The sequence below is a fragment of the Salmo salar genome, chromosome 15 (genome assembly GCF_965601325.2).
Source record: "Salmo salar chromosome 15, fSalSal1, whole genome shotgun sequence".
In the NCBI taxonomy this organism is placed as follows: domain Eukaryota; kingdom Metazoa; phylum Chordata; class Actinopteri; order Salmoniformes; family Salmonidae; genus Salmo; species Salmo salar.
Genome location: NC_138305.1, coordinates 109,015,090 through 109,030,824, shown reverse-complemented (window position 1 = coordinate 109,030,824; position 15,735 = coordinate 109,015,090). Strand labels below are relative to the sequence as shown.

General features: G+C 42.0%; 1 protein-coding gene across 1 annotated transcript in view; it reads left to right on the top strand.

Moving 5' to 3' along the window:
* LOC106572912 (laminin subunit alpha-5) overlaps positions 1-15,735 on the top strand; it is a 292,659-nt gene that overhangs the window by 221,727 nt on the left and 55,197 nt on the right. The window contains exons 71-77 of the mRNA XM_082962271.1: positions 313-442; positions 923-1,092; positions 1,368-1,563; positions 1,953-2,105; positions 2,484-2,643; positions 3,388-3,512; positions 3,645-3,738. Of these exons, the coding sequence (XP_082818397.1) occupies positions 313-442; positions 923-1,092; positions 1,368-1,563; positions 1,953-2,105; positions 2,484-2,643; positions 3,388-3,512; positions 3,645-3,738 (1,028 nt within the window). The remainder of the gene's footprint in view (positions 1-312; positions 443-922; positions 1,093-1,367; positions 1,564-1,952; positions 2,106-2,483; positions 2,644-3,387; positions 3,513-3,644; positions 3,739-15,735) is intronic.

The following is a 15,735-nucleotide window of genomic DNA, read 5'->3' as shown; positions in this document are numbered from 1 at the left end:
TGCTAGATTATAATGTTGCTGCTCCTACTGCTACTGCTAGATTATAATGTCGCTGCTCCTACTGCTGCTAGATTATAATGTTGCTGCTCCTACTGCTGCTAGATTATAATGTTGCTGCTCCTAGTGCTGCTAGATTATGTTGCTGCTTCTACTACTGCTAGATTACAATGTCGCTGCTCCTACTGCTGCTATATTAGAAGTTTAGTTTTCTAAGACTATATGTGATATACCACTATGTGTAGGACTTGGGCTATAACTGTTACTGTAGCCATGACAACGGGCTAACACCTCTACAATGACTGTACTCTACAGAGACAAGCCTTCTCAGATGGTGATGAATCTGATGAACGCTAACGATAACATCAACGTTCCTCTAGCCTGTCCCGCTGCCAATAAACCTCAACAGATCCTGGCCACACCCCCACGACAAAAGCATGTTAAGGTACCTGACGCTACAGAAACACAATATATAATGTATTATAATAATACTTCTATAGCTGACACCATAGGTACACAATATATAATGTATTATAATAATACTTCTATAGCTGACACCATAGGTACACAATATATAATGTATTATAATAATACTTCTATAGCTGACACCATAGGTACACAATATATAATGTAGTATAATTATACTTCTATAGCTGACACTATATAATGTAGTATAATTATATTTCTATAGCTGACACCATAGGTACACAATATATAATGTAGTATAATTATACTTCTATAGCTGACAATAGCCGTGTCCCTAAATATCCGTGTCCCTAAATAGCTCCTTAAATGCCGTATTCGTCCCACATTTCTGCATTCCATTTTCCTTGCTGTATGAACCACTTGCTCTCTACCCTCCATGATGAAGTTATCATATCCCCTCCCTCCCTCCCCCTCCCTCCCCCCCCCCCCCCCTCTACAGGGTAAACACAGGAAGCCTGCGGTTGGTGGTGGTTCAGGGGGGCGGAATCGCAGTGCCAGGGAGTCCTGCCAGGGGGACCTAGCCAATCAGGAGGTCGGAGCTCTGCACTTCAGTGGCTCCTCCCACAGCCACCAGCGCTACGACAGGCTACCAGAGGCCTTCAGCAGGACGTCAGTACCCTGTAACAACTAATAGTAGTACGGACTAAACAACCTCCACAGGGCTCTGTTTCAATAAACATGCTTTTTTTTGTGTCATTTTATTAAGATAATCCTTTAAAAAAAAAAAAAAGGTTTTCCATAGTTGTTCCATGTCCTGTATATGAATGTAATATATATATATATATATATATATATATATATATATATATATATATATATATATATATATATGTATATATGTATATATGTATATATGTATATATGTCCCCTTCTCTGCCCCACAGGCCTCACATCTCCATGGGTCTACGTGTGAACTCTTCAGAAGGCTTGGTGTTCTGTGTGCCTGGTTCAGGACAGCGTAGCAGCTCTGTGATGACGCTGTCTGTCTCCGACGGACACCTGCTGCTCCTCGTCGACGGAGGGAAGAGGAAGACTAGCATCCGTTCGCGCAGGAAGTACAACGACGGACAGTGGCACACGGTGAGCGTGTGTGTGTGTGTGTGTGTGTGTGGTATAACCAATAACATGCTATCTTACCACCATCCTCAGTAACACGCCAAGAACACTGTAATAATGTTTATTGATATGGAAATGGCACGTGTTTTTTGTCTGAACTCAACACATATCAGTGAAGGCACGTGAATCTGGTCTCACGTTGAGACTGTAGTCTCATTGTCTTCCGTCCTGATTCAGATTTAGATCGGGATTGTGGTTCGTGTGTGTCTGACTTGTGTGTGTGTGTGTGTGTGTGTGTATCTGTGTGTGTCTGTGTGTGTCTTTGTGTGCTCTAAATCCTGGCACCATCAGTAACAGACCAGCGTAATAGCAACATGTTTTTGTCTGTCTGTTTGTTTTTTTTCTTCCCCCAGGTGTTTGTGAAGAGGGAGGGAGAGAAGGCCAGTTTGATTGTTGATGGGATCCATGCCCAGTCTAAGAGGGTCTCAGGAGGGGAGAAGAACCCTCTCAGTTCCCCTCTCTACATCGGAGGAGTTCCCTCAGCAGTCGCCAGCTCACTTCTCACGGTACTACAGCCTTGCGTCACATTCACAGTAGAGAGACAAGGAATAAGACTTAAACTCTATCTAAATGCATTTTTCTGCAATTCCATTGATTTCATCCTATCCCCTCTCCTCCTTCCCTATTGGAGGAGAAGGTCCAATACATTGCGAGGAGAAAGGATTTGAGGAATCGAGGAAAGATTAATTGAAAAAATAGCTATTATATGAACATTGTGCTTCTTCCAGTCAGTGGTAAAGTCCTAATGCTCTCCCTTGGCTTTAAAGGTGCTCTGTGTTTCTCTCTACGGTGTGTGTGTGTACCACAGGTGCCTATGGTACAGAGAAATACATTCCTTATTGAAACTGTTTTACGGTGTACTGCACATCTCGTTCACTACATAGGTGCCAGGTCCTGGAGGGTTTGTGGGCTGTGTGAGGGACCTGGAGCTGAATCAGCAGATCATAGCCAATCCCTCCACTAGCCTGGGGGTTGTACCCTGCTTCCAGACCAATCTGCAGCCTGGGGCATACTTCTCTTCCCAGGGAGGACACATGGCTATATGTACAGTATACCATCTCTCTCCTCTCCTCTCCTCTCCTCTCCTCTCCTCTCCTCTCCTCTCCTCTCCTCTCCTCTCCTCTCCTCTCCTCTCCTCTCCTCTCCTCTCCTCTCCTCTCCTCTCCTCTCCTCTCCTCCCAGGGAGGACACATAGATATATGTACAGTATCTCTCCTCTCCTCTCCTCTCCTCTCCTCTCCTCTCCTCTCCTCTCCTCTCCTCTCCTCTCCTCTCCTCTCCTCTCCTCTCCTCTCCTCTCCTCTCCTCTCCTCTCCTCTCCTCTCCTCTCCTCCCAGGGAGGACACATGGCTATATGTACAGTATACCTCTCCTCTCCTCCCAGAGAGGACACATGGCTATATGTACAGTATACCACCTCTCCTCTCCTCTCCTCTCCTCCCAGAGAGGACACATGGCTATATGTACAGTATACCACTCCTCTCCTCTCCTCTCCTCCCAGAGAGGACACATGGCTATATGTACAGTATACCACCTCTCCTCTCCTCTCCTCCCAGGGAGGACACATGGCTATATGTACAGTATACCACCTCTCCTCTCCTCTTCTCTCCTCTCCTTTAAAATAATTTGGTTGCAATTGAAAATGTTTGTCAAAGAGACCCTGGATTTCCTGAAAAAGGATCTTGGAGAGACTATTATGAAACAGGGCAGAGCACAACAAAAGGAATATATATTTTAACAGTAATGTCTGGTGCACACTGACTAATCTCTCTGTGTCTCTGTGTCTAGATGAGGGCCTGGTGTTAGGGCGGGACCTAGAGGTCCAGCTGGAGGTACGGCTGGTGTCTGACTCTGGTCTCCTGTTGCATGCTGGGTCTGGGCAACAGCTCAGTCTCTACCTCAACCAGGGAGAGGTATGATTTAACTAAGTGTTTTTTCATTATTATTGGGCTACCTAGACAGTTTTCTTCCATTTCAAACAGAATAATCTGTACAATGAAAGAGTGTGTGTGTATAATGACTGTATACTGTGGTGTCCTCTACAGGTGACAGTCACAGTGAACAGTGGTCATGGAGAATTCTCCACCTCTTTCACACCTGAGGAATCCCTGTGTGACGGACACTGGCACAGTATCACAGGTGAGTTGTAGCTTACAGTTACAGATACAGGTGAGTTGTAGCTTACAGTTACAGATACAGGTGAGTTGTAGCTTACAGATACAGGTGAGTTGTAGCATACAGATACAGGTGAGTTGTAGCTTACAGTTACAGATACAGGTGAGTTGTAGCTTACAGTTACAGGTGAGTTGTAGCTTACAGTTACAGGTGAGTTGTAGCTTACAGTTACAGATACAGGTGAGTTGTAGCTTACAGATACAGGTGAGTTGTAGCTTACAGATACAGGTGAGTTGTAGCTTACAGTTACAGATGCAGGTGAGTTGTAGCTTACAGTTACAGATGCAGGTGAGTTGTAGCTTACAGATACAGGTGAGTTGTAGCTTACAGATACAGGTGAGTTGTAGCTTACAGATACAGGTGAGTTGTAGCTTACAGTTACAGATACAGGTGAGTTGTAGCTTACAGATACAGGTGAGTTGTAGCTTACAGATACAGGTGAGCTGTAGCTTACAGATACAGGTCAGTTGTAGCTTACAGATACAGGTGAGTTGTAGCTTACAGATACAGGTGAGTTGTAGCTTACAGATACAGATACAGGTGAGTTGTAGCTTACAGTTACAGATACAGGTGAGTTGTAGCTTACAGTTACAGGTGAGTTGTAGCTTACAGTTACAGGTGAGTTGTAGCTTACAGTTACAGTTACAGGTGAGTTGTAGCTTACAGATACAGATACAGGTGAGTTGTAGCTTACAGATACAGGTGAGTTGTAGCTTACAGTTACAGGTACAGGTGAGTTGTAGCTTACAGTTACAGGTACAGGTGAGTTGTAGCTTACAGGTACAGGTGAGTTGTAGCTTACAGGTACAGGTGAGTTGTAGCTTACAGATACAGGTGAGTTGTAGCTTACAGATACAGATACAGGTGAGGTCTAGCTTACAGTTACAGATACAGGTGAGTTGTAGCTTACAGATACAGGTGAGTTGTAGCTTACAGTTACAGATACAGGTGAGTTGTAGCATACAGATACAGGTGAGTTGTAGCTTACAGTTACAGATACAGGTGAGTTGTAGCTTACAGTTACAGGTGAGTTGTAGCTTACAGTTACAGGTGAGTTGTAGCTTACAGTTACAGGTGAGTTGTAGCTTACAGTTACAGATACAGGTGAGTTGTAGCTTACAGATACAGGTGAGTTGTAGCTTACAGTTACAGATGCAGGTGAGTTGTAGCTTACAGATACAGGTGAGTTGTAGCTTACAGATACAGGTGAGTTGTAGCTTACAGATACAGGTGAGTTGTAGCTTACAGATACAGGTGAGTTGTAGCTTACAGATACAGGTGAGCTGTAGCTTACAGATACAGGTCAGTTGTAGCTTACAGATACAGGTGAGTTGTAGCTTACAGATACAGGTGAGTTGTAGCTTACAGATACAGATGCAGGTGAGTTGTAGCTTACAGTTACAGATACAGGTGAGTTGTAGCTTACAGTTACAGGTGAGTTGTAGCTTACAGTTACAGGTGAGTTGTAGCTTACAGTTACAGGTGAGTTGTAGCTTACAGTTACAGTTACAGGTGAGTTGTAGCTTACAGATACAGATACAGGTGAGTTGTAGCTTACAGATACAGATACAGGTGAGTTGTAGCTTACAGTTACAGGTACAGGTGAGTTGTAGCTTACAGTTACAGGTACAGGTGAGTTGTAGCTTACAGGTACAGGTGAGTTGTAGCTTACAGATACAGGTGAGTTGTAGCTTACAGATACAGATACAGGTGAGGTCTAGCTTACAGTTACAGATACAGGTGAGTTGTAGCTTACAGATACAGGTGAGTTGTAGCTTACAGTTACAGATACAGGTGAGTTGTAGCTTACAGTTACAGATACAGGTGAGTTGTAGCTTACAGTTACAGATACAGGTGAGTTGTAGCTTACAGTTACAGATACAGGTGAGTTGTAGCTTACAGATACAGGTGAGTTGTAGCTTACAGTTACAGATACAGGTGAGTTGTAGCTTACAGATACAGGTGAGTTGTAGCTTACAGATACAGGTGAGCTGTAGCTTACAGATACAGGTGAGCTGTAGCTTACAGATACAGGTCAGTTGTAGCTTACAGATACAGGTGAGTTGTAGCTTACAGATACAGGTGAGTTGTAGCTTACAGATACAGATACAGGTGAGTTGTAGCTTACAGTTACAGAGACAGGTGAGTTGTAGCTTACAGTTACAGGTGAGTTGTAGCTTACAGTTACAGGTGAGTTGTAGCTTACAGTTACAGGTGAGTTGTAGCTTACAGTTACAGTTACAGGTGAGTTGTAGCTTACAGATACAGATACAGGTGAGTTGTAGCTTACAGATACAGATACAGGTGAGTTGTAGCTTACAGTTACAGGTACAGGTGAGTTGTAGCTTACAGTTACAGGTACAGGTGAGTTGTAGCTTACAGGTACAGGTGAGTTGTAGCTTACAGATACAGGTGAGTTGTAGCTTACAGATACAGGTGAGGTCTAGCTTACAGTTACAGATACAGGTGAGTTGTAGCTTACAGATACAGGTGAGTTGTAGCTTACAGATACAGGTGAGTTGTAGCTTACAGATACAGGTGAGTTGTAGCTTACAGTTACAGATATAGGTGAGTTGTAGCTTACAGTTACAGATACAGGTGAGTTGTAGCTTACAGTTACAGATACAGGTGAGTTGTAGCTTACAGATACAGGTGAGTTGTAGCTTACAGATACAGGTGAGTTGTAGCTTACAGTTACAGATACATTTACATTTACATTTAAGTCATTTAGCAGACGCTCTTATCCAGAGCGACTTACAAATTGGTGCATTCACCTTATGATATCCAGTGGAACAACCACTTTACAATAGTGCATCTAAGTCTTTTAAGGGGGGGTTAGAAGGATTACTTTATCCTATCCCAGGTATTCCTTAAAGATACAGGTGAGTTGTAGCTTACAGATACAGATACAGGTGAGTTGTAGCTTACAGTTACAGATACAGGTGAGTTGTAGCTTACAGATACAGATACAGGTGAGTTGTAGCTTACTGATACAGGTGAGTTGTAGCTTACAGTTACAGATACAGGTGAGTTCTAGCTTACAGTTACAGATACAGGTGAGTTCTAGCTTACAGTTACAGATACTGGTGAGTTGTAGCTTACAGTTACAGATACAGGTGAGTTGTAGCTTACAGTTACAGATACAGGTGAGTTGTAGCTTACAGTTACAGATACAGGTGAGTTGTTGCTTACAGTTACAGATACAGGTGAGTTGTTGCTTACAGTTACAGATACAGGTGAGTTGTTGCTTACAGTTACAGATACAGGTGAGTTGTTGCTTACAGTTACCGATACAGGTGAGTTGTAGCTTACAGTTACAGGTGAGTTGTAGCTTACAGTTACCGATACAGGTGAGTTGTAGCTTACAGTTACAGGTGAGTTGTAGCTTACAGTTACAGATACAGGTGAGTTGTAGCTTACAATTACAGGTGAGTTGGAGCTTACAGTTACAGGTGAGTTGGAGCTTACAGTTACAGTTACAGGTGAGTTGGAGCTTACAGTTACAGATACAGGTGAGTTGGAGCTTACAGTTACAGATACAGGTGAGTTGGAGCTTACAGTTACAGATACAGGTGAGTTGTAGCTTACAGTTACAGGTGAGTTGTAGCTTACAGTTACAGGTGAGTTGTAGCTTACAGTTACAGGTGAGTTGTAGCTTACAGTTACAGGTGAGTTGTAGCTTACAGTTACAGGTGAGTTGTAGCTTACAGTTACAGGTGAGTTGTAGCTTACAGTTACAGGTGAGTTGTAGCTTACAGTTACAGGTGAGTTGTAGCTTACAGATACAGTTACAGGTGAGTTGTAGCTTACAGATACAGATACAGCTGAGTTGTAGCTTACAGATACAGATACAGGTGAGTTGTAGCTTACAGATACAGGTGAGTTGTAGCTTACAGTTACAGGTGAGTTGTAGCTTACAGTTACAGGTGAGTTGTAGCTTACAGTTACAGGTGAGTTGTAGCTTACAGTTACAGGTGAGTTGTAGCTTACAGATACAGGTGAGTTGTAGCTTACAGATACAGATACAGGTGAGTTGTAGCTTACAGTTACAGAGACAGGTGAGTTGTAGCTTACAGTTACAGGTGAGTTGTAGCTTACAGTTACAGGTGAGTTGTAGCTTACAGTTACAGTTACAGGTGAGTTGTAGCTTACAGATACAGATACAGGTGAGTTGTAGCTTACAGATACAGATACAGGTGAGTTGTAGCTTACAGTTACAGGTACAGGTGAGTTGTAGCTTACAGTTACAGGTACAGGTGAGTTGTAGCTTACAGGTACAGGTGAGTTGTAGCTTACAGATACAGGTGAGTTGTAGCTTACAGATACAGATACAGGTGAGGTCTAGCTTACAGTTACAGATACAGGTGAGTTGTAGCTTACAGATACAGGTGAGTTGTAGCTTACAGATACAGGTGAGTTGTAGCTTACAGTTACAGATACAGGTGAGTTGTAGCTTACAGTTACAGATACAGGTGAGTTGTAGCTTACAGTTACAGATACAGGTGAGTTGTAGCTTACAGATACAGGTGAGTTGTAGCTTACAGATACAGGTGAGTTGTAGCTTACAGTTACAGATACATTTACATTTACATTTAAGTCATTTAGCAGACGCTCTTATCCAGAGCGACTTACAAATTGGTGCATTCACCTTATGATATCCAGTGGAACAACCACTTTACAATAGTGCATCTAAGTCTTTTAAGGGGGGGTTAGAAGGATTACTTTATCCTATCCCAGGTATTCCTTAAAGATACAGGTGAGTTGTAGCTTACAGATACAGATACAGGTGAGTTCTAGCTTACAGTTACAGATACAGGTGAGTTGTAGCTTACAGTTACAGATACAGGTGAGTTGTAGCTTACAGATACAGGTGAGTTGTAGCTTACAGATACAGGTGAGTTGTAGCTTACAGATACAGGTGAGTTGTAGCTTACAGATACAGGTGAGTTGTAGCTTACTGATACAGGTGAGTTGTAGCTTACTGATACAGGTGAGTTGTAGCTTACAGTTACAGGTGAGTTGTAGCTTACAGTTACAGGTGAGTTGTAGCTTACAGTTACAGGTGAGTTGTAGCTTACAGTTACAGGTGAGTTGTAGCTTACAGTTACAGGTGAGTTGTAGCTTACAGTTACAGGTGAGTTGTAGCTTACAGTTACAGGTGAGTTGTAGCTTACAGATACAGGTGAGTTGTAGCTTACAGATACAGGTGAGTTGTAGCTTACAGATACAGGTGAGTTGTAGCTTACAGATACAGTTGAGTTGTAGCTTACAGATACAGGTGAGTTGTAGCTTACAGATACAGGTGAGTTGTAGCTTACAGATACAGGTACAGGTGAGTTGTAGCTTACAGATACAGGTACAGGTGAGTTGTAGCTTACAGATACAGATACAGGTGAGGTCTAGCTTACAGTTACAGATACAGGTGAGTTGTAGCTTACAGATACAGGTGAGTTGTAGCTTACAGATACAGATACAGGTGAGTTGTAGCTTACAGTTACAGATACATTTACATTTACATTTAAGTCATTTAGCAGACGCTCTTATCCAGAGCGACTTACAAATTGGTGCATTCACCTTATGATATCCAGTGGAACAACCACTTTACAATAGTGCATCTAAGTCTTTTAAGGGGGGGTTAGAAGGATTACTTTATCCTATCCCAGGTATTCCTTAAAGATACAGGTGAGTTGTAGCTTACAGATACAGATACAGGTGAGTTGTAGCTTACAGTTACAGATACAGGTGAGTTGTAGCTTACAGATACAGATACAGGTGAGTTGTAGCTTACTGATACAGGTGAGTTGTAGCTTACAGTTACAGATACAGGTGAGTTCTAGCTTACAGTTACAGATACAGGTGAGTTCTAGCTTACAGTTACAGATACTGGTGAGTTGTAGCTTACAGTTACAGATACAGGTGAGTTGTAGCTTACAGTTACAGATACAGGTGAGTTGTAGCTTACAGTTACAGATACAGGTGAGTTGTTGCTTACAGTTACAGATACAGGTGAGTTGTTGCTTACAGTTACAGATACAGGTGAGTTGTTGCTTACAGTTACAGATACAGGTGAGTTGTTGCTTACAGTTACCGATACAGGTGAGTTGTAGCTTACAGTTACAGGTGAGTTGTAGCTTACAGTTACCGATACAGGTGAGTTGTAGCTTACAGTTACAGGTGAGTTGTAGCTTACAGTTACAGATACAGGTGAGTTGTAGCTTACAATTACAGGTGAGTTGGAGCTTACAGTTACAGGTGAGTTGGAGCTTACAGTTACAGTTACAGGTGAGTTGGAGCTTACAGTTACAGATACAGGTGAGTTGGAGCTTACAGTTACAGATACAGGTGAGTTGTAGCTTACAGTTACAGATACAGGTGAGTTGTAGCTTACAGTTACAGGTGAGTTGTAGCTTACAGTTACAGGTGAGTTGTAGCTTACAGTTACAGGTGAGTTGTAGCTTACAGTTACAGGTGAGTTGTAGCTTACAGTTACAGGTGAGTTGTAGCTTACAGTTACAGGTGAGTTGTAGCTTACAGTTACAGGTGAGTTGTAGCTTACAGTTACAGGTGAGTTGTAGCTTACAGATACAGATACAGGTGAGTTGTAGCTTACAGATACAGATACAGGTGAGTTGTAGCTTACAGATACAGATACAGGTGAGTTGTAGCTTACAGATACAGATACAGGTGAGTTGTAGCTTACAGATACAGGTGAGTTGTAGCTTACAGTTACAGGTGAGTTGTAGCTTACAGTTACAGGTGAGTTGTAGCTTACAGTTACAGGTGAGTTGTAGCTTACAGTTACAGGTGAGTTGTAGCTTACAGTTACAGGTGAGTTGTAGCTTACAGTTACAGGTGAGTTGTAGCTTAGAGTTACAGATACAGGTGAGTTGTAGCTTACAGTTACAGATACAGGTGTGTTGTAGCTTACAGTTACAGATACAGGTGAGTTGTAGCTTACAGTTACAGATACAGGTGAGTTGTAGCTTACAGATACAGATACAGGTGAGTTGTAGCTTACAGTTACAGGTGAGTTGTAGCTTACAGATACAGATATAGGTGAGTTGTAACTTACAGATACAGGTGAGTTGTAGCTTACAGTTGCAGATACAGGTGAGTTGTAGCTTAGAGATACAGGTGAGTTGTAGCTTACAGATACAGGTGAGTTGTAGCTTACAGATTCAGGATAGTTGTAGCTTACAGATACAGATACAGGTGGGTTGTAGCTTACAGTTACTGATAGAGGTGTGTTGTAGCTTACAGTTACAGATACAGGTGAGTTGTAGCTTACAGTTACAGATACAGGTGAGTTGTAGCTTACAGTTACAGGTGAGTTGTCGCGTACAGTTACAGGTGAGTTGTCGCTTACAGTTACAGATACAGGTGAGTTGTAGCTTACAGATACAGGTGAGTTGTAGCTTACAGATACAGGTGAGTTGTAGCTTACAGATACAGGTGAGTTGTAGCTTACAGATACAGGTGAGTTGTAGCTTACAGATACAGGTGAGTTGTAGCTTACAGATACAGGTGAGTTGTAGCTTACAGTTACAGGTGAGTTGTAGCTTACAGATACAGGTGAGTTGTAGCTTACAGATACAGGTGAGTTGTAGCTTACAGATACAGGTGAGTTGTAGCTTACAGATACAGGTGAGTTGTAGCTTACAGATACAGATACAGGTGAGTTGTAGCTTACAGTTACAGATACAGGTGAGTTGTAGCTTACAGTTACAGATACAGGTGAGTTGTAGCTTACAGTTACAGATACAGGTGAGTTGTAGCTTACAGTCACAGATACAGGTGAGTTGTAGCTTACAGTCACAGATACAGGGGAGTTGTAGCTTACAGTCACAGATACAGGTGAGTTGTAGCTTACAGATACAGGTGAGTTGTAGCTTACAGTTACAGATACAGGTGAGTTGTAGCTTACAGTTACAGATACAGGTGAGTTGTAGCTTACAGTTACAGATACAGGTGAGTTGTAGCTTACAGTTACAGATACAGGTGAGTTGTAGCTTACAGTTACAGATACAGGTGAGTTGAAGCTTACAGATACAGGTGAGTTGTAGCTTACAGTTACAGATACAGGTGAGTTGTAGCTTACAGTTACAGATACAGGTGAGTTGTAGCTTACAGGTACAGATACAGGTGAGTTGTAGCTTACAGTTACAGGTGAGTTGTAGCTTACAGTTACAGGTGAGTTGTAGCTTACAGTTACAGGTGAGTTGTAGCTTACAGTTACAGGTGAGTTGTAGCTTACAGTTACAGATACAGGTGAGTTGTAGCTTACAGATACAGATACAGGTGAGTTGTAGCTTACAGATACAGATACAGGTGAGTTGTAGCTTACAGATACAGGTGAGTTGTAGCTTACAGGTACAGATACAGGTGAGTTGTAGCTTACAGTTACAGATACAGGTGAGTTGTAAATTACAGTTACAGATACAGGTGAGTTGTAGCTTACAATTACAGGTGAGTTGTAGCTTACAGTTACAGGTGAGTTGTAGCTTACAGTTACAGGTGAGTTGTAGCTTACAGTTACAGATACAGGTGAGTTGTAGCTTACAGTTACAGATACAGGTGAGTTGTAGCTTACAGTTACAGATACAGGTGAGTTGTAGCGTACAGATACAGGTGAGTTGTAGCTTACAGTTACAGATACAGGTGAGTTGTAGCTTACAGTTACAGGTGAGTTGTAGCTTACAGTTACAGATACAGGTGAGTTGTAGCTTACAGTTACAGGTGAGTTGTAGCTTACAGTTACAGGTGAGTTGTAGCTTACAGTTACAGATACAGGTGAGTTGTAGCTTACAGTTACAGATACAGGTGAGTTGTAGCTTACAGTTACAGATACAGGTGAGTTGTAGCGTACAGATACAGGTGAGTTGTAGCTTACAGTTACAGATACAGGTGAGTTGTAGCTTACAGTTACAGATACAGGTGTGTTGTAGCTTACAGTTACAGATACAGGTGAGTTGTAGCTTACAGTTACAGATACAGGTGAGTTGTAGCTTACAGATACAGATACAGGTGAGTTGTAGCTTACAGTTACAGGTGAGTTGTAGCTTACAGATACAGATATAGGTGAGTTGTAACTTACAGATACAGGTGAGTTGTAGCTTACAGTTGCAGATACAGGTGAGTTGTAGCTTAGAGATACAGGTGAGTTGTAGCTTACAGATACAGGTGAGTTGTAGCTTACAGATTCAGGATAGTTGTAGCTTACAGATACAGATACAGGTGGGTTGTAGCTTACAGTTACTGATAGAGGTGTGTTGTAGCTTACAGTTACAGATACAGGTGAGTTGTAGCTTACAGTTACAGATACAGGTGAGTTGTAGCTTACAGTTACAGGTGAGTTGTCGCGTACAGTTACAGGTGAGTTGTCGCTTACAGTTACAGATACAGGTGAGTTGTAGCTTACAGATACAGGTGAGTTGTAGCTTACAGATACAGGTGAGTTGTAGCTTACAGATACAGGTGAGTTGTAGCTTACAGATACAGGTGAGTTGTAGCTTACAGATACAGGTGAGTTGTAGCTTACAGATACAGGTGAGTTGTAGCTTACAGATACAGGTGAGTTGTAGCTTACAGTTACAGGTGAGTTGTAGCTTACAGATACAGGTGAGTTGTAGCTTACAGATACAGGTGAGTTGTAGCTTACAGATACAGGTGAGTTGTAGCTTACAGATACAGGTGAGTTGTAGCTTACAGATACAGATACAGGTGAGTTGTAGCTTACAGTTACAGATACAGGTGAGTTGTAGCTTACAGTTACAGATACAGGTGAGTTGTAGCTTACAGTTACAGATACAGGTGAGTTGTAGCTTACAGTCACAGATACAGGTGAGTTGTAGCTTACAGTCACAGATACAGGGGAGTTGTAGCTTACAGTCACAGATACAGGTGAGTTGTAGCTTACAGATACAGGTGAGTTGTAGCTTACAGTTACAGATATAGGTGAGTTGTAGCTTACAGTTACAGATACAGGTGAGTTGTAGCTTACAGTTACAGATACAGGTGAGTTGTAGCTTACAGTTACAGATACAGGTGAGTTGTAGCTTACAGTTACAGATACAGGTGAGTTGAAGCTTACAGATACAGGTGAGTTGTAGCTTACAGTTACAGATACAGGTGAGTTGTAGCTTACAGGTACAGATACAGGTGAGTTGTAGCTTACAGTTACAGGTGAGTTGTAGCTTACAGTTACAGGTGAGTTGTAGCTTACAGTTACAGGTGAGTTGTAGCTTACAGTTACAGGTGAGTTGTAGCTTACAGATACAGGTGAGTTGTAGCTTACAGATACAGATACAGGTGAGTTGTAGCTTACAGATACAGATACAGGTGAGTTGTAGCTTACAGATACAGGTGAGTTGTAGCTTACAGGTACAGATACAGGTGAGTTGTAGCTTACAGTTACAGATACAGGTGAGTTGTAAATTACAGTTACAGATACAGGTGAGTTGTAGCTTACAATTACAGGTGAGTTGTAGCTTACAGTTACAGGTGAGTTGTAGCTTACAGTTACAGATACAGGTGAGTTGTAGCTTACAGTTACAGATACAGGTGAGTTGTAGCTTACAGTTACAGATACAGGTGAGTTGTAGCTTACAGTTACAGATACAGGTGAGTTGTAGCGTACAGATACAGGTGAGTTGTAGCTTACAGTTACAGATACAGGTGAGTTGTAGCTTACAGTTACAGGTGAGTTGTAGCTTACAGTTACAGATACAGGTGAGTTGTAGCTTACAGTTACAGGTGAGTTGTAGCTTACAGTTACAGGTGAGTTGTAGCTTACAGTTACAGATACAGGTGAGTTGTAGCTTACAGTTACAGATACAGGTGAGTTGTAGCTTACAGTTACAGATACAGGTGAGTTGTAGCGTACAGATACAGGTGAGTTGTAGCTTACAGTTACAGATACAGGTGAGTTGTAGCTTACAGTTACAGGTGAGTTGTAGCTTACAGTTACAGATACAGGTGAGTTGTAGCTTACAGTTACAGGTGAGTTGTAGCTTACAGTTACAGGTGAGTTGTAGCTTACAGTTACAGGTGAGTTGTAGCTTACAGTTACAGGTGAGTTGTAGCTTACAGATACAGGTGAGTTGTAGCTTACAGGTACAGATACAGGTGAGTTGTAGCTTACAGTTACAGATACAGGTGAGTTGTAGCTTACAGTTATAGATACAGGTGAGTTGTAGCTTACAGTTACAGATACAGGTGAGTTGTAGCTTACAGGTACAGATACAGGTGAGTTGTAGCTTACAGGTACAGATACAGGTGAGTTGTAGCTTACAGTTACAGATACAGGTGAGTTGTAAATTACAGTTACAGATACAGGTGAGTTGTAGCTTACAGTTACAGGTGAGTTGTAGCTTACAGTTACAGATACAGGTGAGTTGTAGCTTACAGTTACAGGTGAGTTGTAGCTTACAGTTACAGGTGAGTTGTAGCTTACAGTTACAGGTGAGTTGTAGCTTACAGTTACAGGTGAGTTGTAGCTTAAATTACAGGTGAGTTGTAGCTTACAGTTACAGGTGAGTTGTAGCATTACAGATACAGGTGAGTTGTAGCTTACAGTTACAGATACAGGTGAGTTGTAGCTTACAGATACAGGTGAGTTGTAGCTTACTGATACAGGTGAGTTGTAGCTTACAGTTACAGATACAGGTGAGTTGTAGCTTACAGTTACAGATACAGGTGAGTTGTAGCTTACAGTTACAGATACAGGTGAGTTGTAGCTTACAGTTACAGATACAGGTGAGTTGTTGCTTACAGTTACAGATACAGGTGAGTTGTTGCTTACAGTTACAGATACAGGTGAGTTGTAGCTTACAGTTACCGATACAGGTGAGTTGTAGCTTACAGTTACAGGTGAGTTGTAGCTTACAGTTACCGATACAGGTGAGTTGTAGCTTACAGTTACAGGTGAGTTGTAGCTTACAGTTACAGATAGAGGTGAGTTGT